The sequence below is a fragment of the Schistocerca gregaria genome, chromosome 3, assembly GCF_023897955.1.
Source record: "Schistocerca gregaria isolate iqSchGreg1 chromosome 3, iqSchGreg1.2, whole genome shotgun sequence".
Classification (NCBI taxonomy): Eukaryota; Metazoa; Arthropoda; class Insecta; order Orthoptera; family Acrididae; genus Schistocerca; species Schistocerca gregaria.
The window spans coordinates 305,664,877-305,678,170 of NC_064922.1; the positions used below are offsets into that span (position 1 = coordinate 305,664,877).

A 13,294-nucleotide genomic window follows, 5' to 3' on the forward strand; every position below is an offset into this window, starting at 1 on the left:
TCTGAATACCCGCTGTCATCGGCTGGTGAGATCACGTGACGTGAGCTATGACTGACTTACGAAAGCGCATCGCAATCTCAATTACACTGGTTCGGAAAGTAACATGCGGTATTTGGTGGAATTATAATTTATAGTTTCGTAATACGAAAATATGCAGCGTACATGTTACTGCACATCAAAAAATTTTCCAAAAGGGGTTTTCTTCCCTGAGTTTAGTTTTCTAAAGTGCCGGGAATTTATACACCCGTATATAAAATAATAACCATTCAAAAGGATTGATAAGTTTTACAGTTCCGAGGGGAAATATTCTGTCACTTAATAACGCGGAAAAAGTGTGTTTTCATCCGGGAGAAAGTGTATTTTTAACAGGAAAATCCCGGAAAAATCCGGGGAATTTTTTTCCTTGTCCACGTATACACCCTGGTCCAATATTTACGCTCCTTACGCCAAGCGAGGCGTCGTTTGGCTTTCACCGGCGTGATGTGTGGCTTATGAGCAGCCGCTCGACCGTGAAATCTAAATTTTCTCACCTTCCGCCTGTCATAGTACTTGCAGTGGATCCTGATGCAGTTTGGAATTCCTGTGTGATGGTCTGGATAGATGTCTGCCGATTACACTTTACGACGCTCTTCAACTGTCTGCCGTCTCTCCCTTCATGTTCCCATTTGACTATCACATCGGAAACAGTGGACCTATGGATGTTCGCGAGTGTGGAAATCTCGCGTGCACACATATGACAAAAGTGACACCCAATCACCTGAGCACGCTCGAAGTCCGTGAGTTTCGCGGGGCGCCGCATTCTGCTCTCTCATGATGTCTAATGGCTACTGAGGTTGCTGAAATGGAGTACCTGGCAGTAGTTGGCAGCACAATGCACCTAATATGAAAAAAACTTATATTTTGGGAGGTGTCCGGATACTTTTGATCACATAGTGTATCTAGGCAATGAAAAGGTATTTCAGAAAAGTAGAAGTAAACTTGGTCAACTTTTCTGCTGTTCCCTTATATAAATTCGCAAATATAATTTTTCTGGATATGATTCTGAGGAAGACACAGCAATCATTTAGCTACAATACCCATATACATATATATAGCTTTGATCTAGAAACGTCACGGACGTTTAATCATCACTATGCTAAAAATATTTGGCCAAGCATTTTGGTTTTCGTATAGTCAACAAATGAAATAATTAAGCATTCTAATAGCATAAAACACACATTTAACTACCGCTCGAGATATAGGGAATTGAAGGGAGAGCTGGAATTTTACAACCATGAATCAGCGATGGAAATGCCCGTAACCCGAAACATGATGCCGGAGCCATAAAAGCTGGACTGTAGAACAAGGTAAGAAAATCATTTGGTCGGATGAGTATTGTTACTTGCTGTTTCCAATGTTTGGCAGAGTTTTCAGTCCAGGAATGAAAACTAACGGAGGGTCGGTGCGGATTTGGGCAGCCATTTCGTGCAAGGTCGTGTTACTGCCAAGGATTCTGTGACCATTTTGGCTGAACAGGTCCACCCCGTTGTACTATGTTTGTTCGCTGTGGCGATCCTGTGTTCCGGGATAACAGCCCTCCTGTTCACACAGCTCGGATCGTACAAGACTGATTTTGTGAGCGCAAAGATGAACTGCCACATCACCCCTGCTAGCAGTCACAAATTCTTGATATTACTAAGCCTTTATCTGCTTTGGAGAGATGGGTGCGTCATCGCTAGCCACCACCGCCTTTGTTACCTCAACTTGCCATTATTTGGCAGCAATAATGGTTTAAGATTTCCTTGAAACCCATTAAGGACTTGCATTTATCCATTCCGGTGTGACTGGAAGCTGTTTTGAATGACAACAGGTGTCCTACATAGTATTAGGCGTGGTAATGTTGTGTTTTTGGTGCTTCCACATTTTTATCCAAACCCTGGACGTTGTTTCCAATGTGACTATTCTCTTAATGCTTTCTCACGAGTGAAACTCTCCATTCATTTTGCCACTAAGTGCTTCATTTAGACGAAGCATATCCACGAAATCATTATGTTATTGTGACATAGTCGCGTCGCGTCGTTTGTGGCTTAGATAAAAAAGCGACAGTTTCTTAAATGCCAGTTTGCGTGACAAGTGGTTCACAATTTGTAGATTTCTCCGAGCAATTTTTAGATTGCAAGTTAACAAAACGAAAATTTCGTAAGCGCGGCCGTCATCCACGTGCTCTGGCTGGCCTGGTTGCGTATCGTATGCCCTACAGTGCTGGAGCGCGCCGCTGCTGTGTGTGCAGGCTACATCCCGGGCATGCACTTCCGGTACGGGACGTCGTTTCGGCGCGCGGCGGACGACAGCGTGACGGAGTTCTCGAGGCGGCTGGCGCAGGAGGCGGCGCGCCGCGAGAGGGACCGCGCGCACCGGTCGCGCAGCGCCCCCAAGGCGCCCTGCATCCGCTCCAGGGACGAGGTGCGCGCCGCCATTCGCCAGTACGAAGCCGACCACAAGTACAAAGGTAACGCTGCATCCTTAGGTTGTGCCCACAGCTCTTTGGTGGGTACATGAGCGGCGTGCACAGAGCTGTTGCAGCCTCTATTCTCTTCCCAGCTGCATTCAGATTCCCATATCCACTCCTTCTCATCCTAGCTGCTCCCTCTCCTGCCTACCCCTCTTTCTCAGTTTGTGGTTCCACTATATTCATTAGCATACTGGTCTTATTTCTATTCTCCCTTTTTTGTGGTCCCCATTGGGGTTTGACAACCCTTTGTACATTATTTGCATAGTGTGACCCATCTGGGGAAAAACTCCCTCTTTAACGACTCTGGTGTCGGTTCCTCTCTCTCTCTCTCTCTCTCTCTCTCTCTCTCTCTCTCTCTCTCTCTCATCTGTGCCCCCCTCATCTCATCTCTTCTCATCTGTGACCCCCTCTCATCTCTTTTCATGCGCCCCCTCTCATCTCTTTTCATGCGCCCCCTCTCATCTCTTTTCATGTGCCCCCCCTCATCTCTTTTCATGTGGCGCCCTCCCCCTCATCTCTTTTCATGCGGCGCCCTCCCCCTCATCTCTTTTCATGCGGCCCCCTCCCCCTCATCTCTTTTCATGCGGCCCCCTCCCCCTCATCTCTTTTCATGCGGCCCCCTCCCCCTCATCTCTTTTCATGCGGCGCCCTCCCCCTCATCTCTTTTCATGCGGCGCCCTCCCCCTCATCTCTTTTCATGCGGCGCCCTCCCCCTCATCTCTTTTCATGCGGCCCCCTCCCCTCATCTCTTTTCATGCGGCCCCCTCCCCTCATCTCTTTTCATGCGGCCCCCTCCCCTCATCTCTTTTCATGCGGCTCCCTCCCCCTCACCTCTTTTCATGCGGCTCCCTCCCCCTCACCTCTTTTCATGCGGCTCCCTCCCCCTCACCTCTTTTCATGCGGCTCCCTCCCCCTCACCTCTTTTCATGCGGCTCCCTCCCCCTCACCTCTTTTCATGCGGCTCCCTCCCCCTCACCTCTTTTCATGCGGCTCCCTCCCCCTCACCTCTTTTCATGCGGCCCCCTCCCCCTCATCTCTTTTCATGCGGCTCCCTCCCCCTCATCTCTTTTCATGCGGCTCCCTCCCCCTCATCTCTTTTCATGCGGCTCCCTCCCCCTCATCTCTTTTCATGCGGCCCCGTCCCCCTCATCTCTTTTCATGCGGCCCCGTCCCCCTCATCTCTTTTCACGGCCCCCCTCCCCCGCATCTCTTTTCACGCCCCCCCTCCCCCGCATCTCTTTTCACGCCCCCCCTCCCCCGCATCCTCTTTTCACGCCCCCCCTCCCCCGCATATCTTTTCACGCCCCCCCTCCCCCGCATCTCTTTTCACGCCCCCCCTCCCCCGCATCTCTTTTCACGCCCCCCCCCTCCCCCGCATCCTCTTTTCACGCCCCCCCTCCCCCGCATATCTTTTCACGCCCCCCCTCCCCCTCATCTCTTTTCATGCGGCCCCCTCCCCTCATCTCTTTTCATGCGGCCCCCTCCCCCGCATCTCTTTTCATGCGGCCCCCTCCCCCGCATCTCTTTTCATGCGGCCCCCTCCCCCGCATCTCTTTTCATGCGGCCCCCTCCCCCGCATCTCTTTTCATGCGGCCCCCTCCCCCGCATCTCTTTTCATGCGGCCCCCTCCCCCGCATCTCTTTTCATGCGGCCCCCTCCCCCGCATCTCTTTTCATGCGGCCCCCTCCCCCGCATCTCTTTTCATGCGGCCCCCTCCCCCGCATCTCTTTTCATGCGGCCCCCTCCCCCTCATCTCTTATCATGTCCCCTCCATTAGGCCACCTGCATGGTTGCCAGTCCATGTGGTGGGGCCATAAGATACCCATCTGGTTGAGCCCCCTGACAACACAGGGATTACACTTCTGGTGCTTGAGTTCTCACCACTTCATATGCCTAGGAATGGTTGCTCATCTTTTGGGGCTGTCGTGTCCCACTGACGAGTCCTGAGAGGCGGTGGGAGTGCAAGGATGCGCATCAAAGTAGGTCTCGTGGTCGTGAGCTTTTTTCTGTGCATCTGCTCCAGTGAAAAGAGGACTGTAGGGTGAGTTATAATACGGAACTCGGCTGGGATCTCAGGGTATACTGGATGCAATCAGAAATGAGGATACATACACTGGAAGCACCCCTGGCACGTCCGGTTTATAAACAGTTCTATATACAAAGTCTACAAACTGCGTTCTTAGTAGTGTAACGTCTCATAGTTCCACGAGTTTAGGCCCCGATGTAGCAGAGGCGGGAGCGCCAGACTATGTGTTGACTACATGGAAATAAGTCTAAGTCTCCTCGTAGTTATGCAGCACTGCACTCCGATCTCACAGCATCAGAACTCCAGCTAAACCATATCTGATCGATTGAGCTGCTGCTCCATCACCGCCTTCACAATATGGCGGTATTGCACCCAGCACCACTTGTTCTAGAAGTTTCCAGTACTCTTGAGCATTGCGTGTGTGTCACGCGGTAGCACGTGAGGCCTACATGACAAACAGGCCGTACGCCAATGTCAAAGGGTTGTGTCTTGCGACGGCTCTCGAGCCTCATGATGCGGCATAGTCCGCTCTTGTTAGCTGAGTCAACATTATAGATAAGTTATGGCCAGTCACGTCCGCCTCGCTTGTAGCAAGAATTTCCAAGCCTATATCTTACTTGATTTTTAACTCTAATTTCTATCAACCGCGACAGGGCATTGGAACTCCTCGCAACGACCACCGTGCTAGACGGCTGTGCCCCTCATTGGAGTGAGTGGTATCGAAGCATGCTAAGCTCCATACTTCTGGCCACTCATATGCAGCCATCTCTTCAGATAGGAACAGTTCTCTCTCTGCTTTTGCTTTCTCGGGCTTGCCCTCCCTAGCCCCTCTCTGGGAGGACGGCCAGGCACACCACCCAGGGGTAAAGCCCACTCACCATTATTTGGTTTGTTCCAGGACTGAAAGGGAAATTTTTGCCACTAACCAAACACACCAAAGATAAGATTGGTGAAGCTGACATCTTTAGTAATATGCAATCTGGTTCCTTCTGATTAAATCGTTTCCTCTCTGTCGGTCGGCTTTGCTTTGTGCCTTTTAGTACTTAGCAGACATCCCAGTGAACAGTCCTTAAATATGATCCCATTGCCTTTTATAAGGACCTCTTATTTCATGCTGATGAGAAATTCGGGACTAATCTGGCACATCTCTGCATTCATTTCATACCGCGAATCCAGAGATGTTCTAAGGACAACTGTGGTGATACCAGCACTTTCATTCTGACTGTCGAAGGTAATACCCATTTTGGTAAAAGTAAGGTATGGTTTACCATTGTGATAAGCCCTATATCTCACCTCCCATGTGCTGTTTCTGGTGTCTCCATTTTGGTCACATTTCTTTGCAATGTGAGGTGACTCCTATCTGTGGTGACTGCAACCACCCTCTCCATGTGGGAGAGTCCTTGCATCCAACTGCCCAAGTGCATGAACTGTTCTTGCCCAAATTCTCCTCACTCGCCAGAAAAGTTCCAAAAAGGAAAAGAAGATTCAGGAATTCAAAACTCAACCATCTATTCTACTCTGTCCCAACAAACTCAACTTGGTGTTTTTAATGTCTACCTTTGCTGCTGTAGCGTCCATTCCTCCTCCTCTCCCCTCCTTACCCCTTCCCTTCCCTCCTCCCTGGCAGTTCCAGTTCCCTCCCCTTATGGAACCATTGCTTCTCCTTGTTTGGAGAAGAAACCCTCTTCCCTGGCACTTACCAGGGATGCAGTTCCTTTTAGAAGCTCTGTCCCTAGTGTCTCCATGACAAGAAGCCTGTTATGTGGGCTTCAAGGCTGCTCATGTCATTCTGATTTTGTTGTCTTCCCAACCACACCTCTCGTCCTCCAAAGGACAATAACAGGAAGCATACGTCTTGGGATGGATATAAGCATTTTGCGTTTTGGCGGGGAGGCCCCTTTTGGGGCAGGTCCGGCTGCTTTGGTGCAGGTCTTATTACATTGGGCGACGTCTGCACCAGATGGGGATGAAATGATGATGAAGGCAACACCCAGTTCCTGAGCGGAGAAAATCTGCGACCCAGCCAGGAATCGGACCCGGGGCCATAGGACCGCAATCTGTCATGCTTGGGATTAGGCCCCCTGACATCCCAAGGATGTCACCCTCTCCCTTTGAACCAGGGTCCTGTCTTACATTAATGGATATCGCTGTGCCCTTACCAGTGGCACACTGACTTGGCACAGTTATCGATTCTGGTCTGAATGACGTCCATCTGGACTCCTGTACTCGCCTCCAATGGAACTGAAGTGGTTCCTATTGTCACCTTCTGAAATTGTAGTCTATTGCCTTCTCTCTTCTCTGTAGCTTGTGTTGTATTGCAAGAGTCTCATTCATCGACTCTTCATGGTTTACAAGCCGTCCTGCCGGAACCGGAGGCTTTGTGAGCCTCTGGTGGTATTTGTACATTGATCCACAAGAATGTTATTAGTTCCTGGGTTCCTCTTCAAACTGCACTGGAAGCGGTGGCCGTTCAGTTTTGACTCTTTGGTAACGATATGCAATCTGTATCTCCCCCCCAGGCTGGCCTCCTAAGCTTCCTGATCTTGTTGCCCTCCTTTGACAGATCCCTCCCCCTTTCTTCTCCTTGGAGATTTTAACGACCATAACACTCTATGGGGACATAATGCGACGACTGACTGGGGCAGGATTGTTGAAGTCAGCTGGCAGGGCTTGAATTCTGCGTCCTCTAAACTAGAGCTCACTCTCACTACAGGTTGGCACACAACACTTTCTCAGTTATTCCTCTTTTCATCTTAAGTCCTAGAGTCCCCTCCTCCATTCACTGGAAAGTTCACAATAATTTGTGCAAGAGCGATCACTTTACAACTGTCTTACCTTTTCTTCACCATCACTCGCCTGGATGTGCTTCCAGATGGGCGTTTACAAATGCAGATTGGGGTACCTTTTCCTTGGCTGCCATCTCAGCTGCTCCACCACACAATGGCACTGATTAGTATGTATGGAATTTGACCGATGCCATTCTATCAGCGATTCCCTTTTCCTCAGATTCTCCCCAACTGAAAACCATCGCTTGGTGTACCTCTGCTGCTATCAAAGAGCGTTTTCATGTTGTCCAACACTACAAACAGCATCCATCTCTTTAAGACCTCCTGGGCTGTAAATGTTTCCATACCGGGGCTAATTATCTTAATAAACAACAAAGAAGGATTTCTTGTGAAGGTTGTTGCCGCCATAGGGACACACACTTCTCTACAGATATGAGCAAAGATCAGGCGCATTTTTGGCTAATGTCCTGAGAATTTCTCCGAATGGTTTTATCGTCACCAGACTCAATCGCTGGGTATTTTGCATGTCATTTCGCCCAGGTATCAGCGTCTGTCAACTATCTTCCCACAATCTGTCTTCTCAAACACCTGGAACAACTCTCTTTATATTTCGTTCCACATCGCGTGGAGCCTTATGACGCCCCACTGAGCGAGTGGGAATTCGCCAGCGCCATTGCTATCTGCTCTGACACGGCCCGTGGACTGGATCGGGTACACAACCAAATGCTTGAACACTTATCTGTAGCTAGCCAACGTCATAAATTTGCCCTTTTTAACCGTCTCTGGTGCAAGTAGTAGTTCCTTTCCCATTGACGAGGAAGTATTGTTATTCTGCTTTTGAAATTGGATAAACCACCTCTTCAGATTGACAGCTGTTGTCCGATGAGTTTAATCAATGTCCTCTGCAAGTTACTTGAAAATGTGGTGAGTCGAAGGTTGTATTGGATCCGTAAATCCTGGGATCTTTTGGCTTCGACCTAGGGTGGTTTTCGCCAAGGCTGTTCTACTGCAAATAATTTAGTCCACCTGGAATCTGTAACCCAAACAGATTTTGCTTTGTGTCAACACCTTGCTGCAGTCTTCTACGATCTGCAGCAAGCTTATGATGCCACAGGGTACCACTTCATTCTTGACGCCTTAGATGAGTGGGGCCTCCACAGCCTACTTCCAGATTTTATCTGGTACTTCCTTTAATGTTACATTTTTCAGGTACAGATTGGCGCCTCCCATAGCACCTCCCATCTGCAGGAGAATGGCGTTTGCAGGGTTCTGTTTTGAATGTGTCTCTTTTTAGAGGCTATCGATGGCCTGGTAGAGGCTGTGGAACCCACAGTGTCGCCCTCTTCTATGCTTATCACCTTTGCGTTTATTTTTGTTCATCACGATGGGTACCGCTGAATACAGACTGCAGGGAGTAGTACATAGTGTAATCTTGGGCCCTCGCTCAATACTTCCATTTTTCGGCTGCCAAGACCTGTATTACGCATTTCTGCTGTTGCCACAAAGTGCGCCCCCGTCTGGACCTGTAACTTGATGCCTAGTCCCTCAATGTGGTGGACTCTCATCGTTTTTTGGGACTGGTCTCTGATGCCTGGTTGACACGGCTTCCCCATCTCCATCAGCTAAAGCAAACATGTTCGTCGCACCTCATTGCTTTCCAATGCCTCAACAATAGCAACTGAGGCACGGACTGCTCTACTCTGCTTCAACTCTACAAAGCATACAGATTACGGGGGACACATGCAGCTCAGATCACCTTTGGACCTGATACACCATTATCGGATACAACTGGCAGCTGGCGCCTTTCATGTTACTCACATCATCAACTTCTTAGTGAAGGCAGGGAATTCATCAATGCAAGTTGTGCACCCACAACAGTTTATTGATTATGCATTAAGCATCCGCTGCTCTCCAAAGCGCTCAAACTACCATATCCTCTTTCCAAATACAGAGATCCCTCTTCTGTAATGGCGGCCCAGGTCTGAGGGTTGTGATCGCCATTATATGCAGTCCCCTTTTGCTCAACTCCAGCTTTCCCATCTACCATCTCTTCTCCAGGCCAGCTCACATACACCTCTGTGGAGCAATCCTCTTCCACAGCTGTCTTATCTCAAGATCAAAAAGTCTAGGATCCACAGGAGGCCCTCAGTTGTCAGTTCTTCTCCATTCCAAGCATGCTCTAGGGTTCTGAAGTAATCTATACTAATGGTTCAATGGTTGGCGGTCACACTGGTTTTGCCTGCGCTCATGCAGGATGTAATGAACTCTGCTCGTTGCCAGATGGCTGCAGTGCTTTCGTTGTGGAGTTGCAGCCATCCATCATGCTCTTCAGCATATCAGTTCCTGCAGCAGTGACTCTTTCCTCATCTGTAGTGACACTCTGAGCAATTCACACGCTGTTGACTAGTGTTACCCTCGCCTTGCCTTGGTCCTGACTACCCAGGATTCCCTTTATGCCCATATACGACGTAGATACTCAGTGGTCCGCTGCCAAGACTGGCCAAATTGGCTCCTGGCAAGCCATCTCTTGAAATTGGTATTCTGTAACCAATTTCCGGTCGGTATTACGCTGTCAAGTTCTAAGAATTTGGAATACATAAAAGCGTACTCTTCAGTCTATCGAACAAATTATGGCAATGGAGGCAGCAAAAAATTCGTGGAGGTCCTCCATGTGGTCCTCTCATAATGACTCCATCGTCCTTTGCCAGCTCCGCATTGGCCATACTTGGCAGACTCATGGTGACCACTTCTGTTACTGTTGTGTGCTTTTGACAGAGGTCCACATTTTGCTGGACAGTCCTAACCAAGCCACCCTGCTGTGGGCTTATCACTAGTTACCTCCTAGCGTTAGTGGTGGTGCCCCAGCTGCTAACCCAGTTTTACACTTTATTTGTGTAGGTTTTTTTTATCGTTCTCTTTAGGAGAGGACATCTCAGCCTTGTCTGCCCATTGGTTGGCAGGATGCCCTGTTGCCTCCTCTGAGTGACTGGGCAATGACTGTCTGGGCTTGGTGGTCTGCACCATTCTTTTGCTCTTCTTCCCCCTTCTCGTGTGCTGTCTGACTTGTTCTTGTTTCTCTCATCCTGTCTTTACTTTTTTCTGCTTGAAAGGGTAGTTCTGATAAGAGATGGGGGCATGTCCCCCAACGCACTGTCTTTGAGGGCCTCTTGAATGCTTCTGGACGGCGCACCCAACCTTCCTTTTCTCCTTTTTCTTCTTTTGTTCCTTTCTCTAGGCCATGGTGACTTTCGGTAGACCTTGGGATTTCCTTGCCTTTCGTTTCGCGGACTAGTTATTCTATGTTCTGTAGTATTGTTGGCTTGCTTGTTCCAGGTAGGAGGGACTGAAGACTTCGTAGTTTAATCATTAAACCAACCAACCAACCAACCCACCTACCTTACGCTGTGTATTGTTTAGGTGTAATGAACTGAGGGGGTTGGTGTACTGCACAATTTCAGCAATTCGTCGAAGTCATTATGTTGCACACGTGAACACACACATACTAGGCCGTTTGGTCTGAGACGTATTGTTGCAGAATTAAATTCAAAATAGCTCCAATATACTGGTTCCCACGAAAGTTTTTTTAGATTTCATTCCGTCGGAAGGTAGATGCGAGAAATGGAGATCTCCTCCTCAATACAAGGTGTTTTAAAAAATTGTCACCTATTCGTGCAGGAGCTACTGTTAATCAGAATTAGAAAAGAATGTCTTGTATGTCTGGAAATAAATACGTGTTGGAATATGGACGAAGGGCTCCTCTCATTTACATCTTTCTGTTAAAAGTAGTCCACACTATAGGCTGTGCTGCATGTCGTTATCACAAATCCTGACACATCCTGTGGCCCAGAGACGACCAAGAATCCTGCATGTGTGCAGGTAACTTTCACTCAAATGCACAGTTTCCCCCACTACCACGCCACGGTGTGTAACCTAGTAATGTTTACTTGTATAAATAAGATCTCGGTAGCCTATTCTCAGTGATAGTCTACAATGAAGTAACAGTCCAAACACTAACTGTAGTTTGCTGTTGAACGACCTAATGGTTAATGGTCAGGTATTGCCTGGTATATACCATAGTTTGTGCACAGATAATCGGTTAACCACATACTACTCAGACGACATCTGATGAAGTAATCTGCAGTACATTTTTGGACACAGATCTTAACTCGTTTCATAACCTTCCGCAGACTAAAGTGGCTTCTGACATGTTCATTTTATAAATTTCCAGTAATTAGAGCTAAATTTATTTATTGCTGTTAATTGGCATTTTACAAATTATAATTAAAAATTTAAATTTGCAATTAACTGAATAGTGGAGGCAGACTCTTCTGAATGTGAACTTCTAGATAGAACAATAATCACTTTACTTAAACCGTCTACTTTACCAGAATATGGTATTCTACGTCAGTAACAAAATTTTATCTATGACTACATTACTCTGAAAGTCAATGAGAGCAAAAGTTACTAACATATTTTCATCATTAGCTGTATGAATACTTCACTTACTGATTTTTCGTTCTTCTTTATCTGAAAGTTAGCAATTGGTCTCGTATGTTTACATATGAACAATGATAATATACGAAAATTATTGGTGTTTGTCATTAACACAGTTTTCAGCTAACCTACTCACTCATTGACTCCTGATAGCCAAAGGATTGTAACAAATACCAAAGTTAAGTTAGAAACCCCTGTGTCAATATTTGACGTTTGTAGATATTGTGCACTTGTCATGAAAACAACACTATTGAAAATAATTGAAAAAAGGAGGGTAGAAAAACATAAGTTACATGGAATCCACCTGCTTTGTTAAAAGTATCTCAGAAGAGAGAGAGAGAGAGAGAGAGAGAGAGAGAGAGAGAGAGAGAGAGAGAGAGAGAGAGAGAGGGAGGGGGGGGGTCGAATGTGTAATGATTAGCGTCCCGTTAGAAACGTTGCACGGCTTGCAAGTGGCTTGGTTCGTATTTCTCAACAATGCAGGTCACAAACACAAGATATTTTCATTATTGTTTAATTTTGACGCGATGAAGACGTAAAAATCTATATCTGGTACAAACTGTCACTATACGGGCAGAGGTAGGTAATTCCATAGATTTACTCACCCAGGTTACCGTTTAATCGTGACTTACTTCCACAATTGAAAAGAGACTTAAACGTTCATATGTTGATTGAAACATTGTATCGTCTATGCAATCTCATTCTGGTGACGTGGGAAATATTCCTAAGGAAAACGACGTACAAGTCTGGACAATTTTAACGTAAAAGAAACTGTATTTTTAACGAGAATTCCACTGCAGATAAATTCCATCCGCCCATGTTCAGGGGCGCTGTCAACTGAAACGGCAGACGGTCTCGAAAACAGCTATAAAGACGATGTAGTCGTAAGACTCACACAGTCTCCTCGAAATACTTATAATACTTATATTACTGTTCCTGTAATTCTTTCAATGCCACAATGAATTTTTCAAAATTCGCGTATTTTTTAACGTCATTGTGCATACAAAAACAAACGTTGTTTTTTGTCAGAAGTTGTTCCTACCACAACCCGATTTTGTCTTTAAAACGTCTTCACGAAATCAGAAGCAAATAGTTTCTCACACTGCTACATCGTATTGTGGGCAATGTGCAGTAATGTCCACTTGAAGATGAGAGATTTGCAATCCATTGCAGACTTTCTAATTTTCATTTATGCTTTCCTTTTTGCATTAGAAATTAAACTATAGCGGATCTTAATTCGAAAAATCCTACCAAGCATGCCACTTGCCTTGACCAACGCAAGTCGCAGTAGTATATAACGTATACGTACACTTATTCAATTCCATCAAAAACTGTTGGAAGTGACGGTATAATAATTTGCACGTAAGCAAATATACTATTTCTACCAGTAATTTCATCACTGCAAATTATGCACAAAGTGCTTCTTAATGTATAAAACGATGTCAATCGTAATTTTTGCTCTTTTCTAGTCAACAACATCTATAATTTCTTTGTACA

The 13,294-nt window shown here is 46.7% G+C and overlaps 1 protein-coding gene across 2 annotated transcripts in view; it reads left to right on the forward strand.

Moving 5' to 3' along the window:
- Positions 1 to 13,294, forward strand: part of LOC126353949 (protein FAM166B-like) — a 286,117-nt gene that overhangs the window by 248,704 nt on the left and 24,119 nt on the right. For both annotated transcript variants that reach the window (XM_050003243.1, XM_050003244.1), the window contains exon 4: positions 2,270 to 2,488. In XM_050003243.1, coding sequence (XP_049859200.1) covers positions 2,270 to 2,488 — 219 coding nt within the window. The remainder of the gene's footprint in view (positions 1 to 2,269; positions 2,489 to 13,294) is intronic.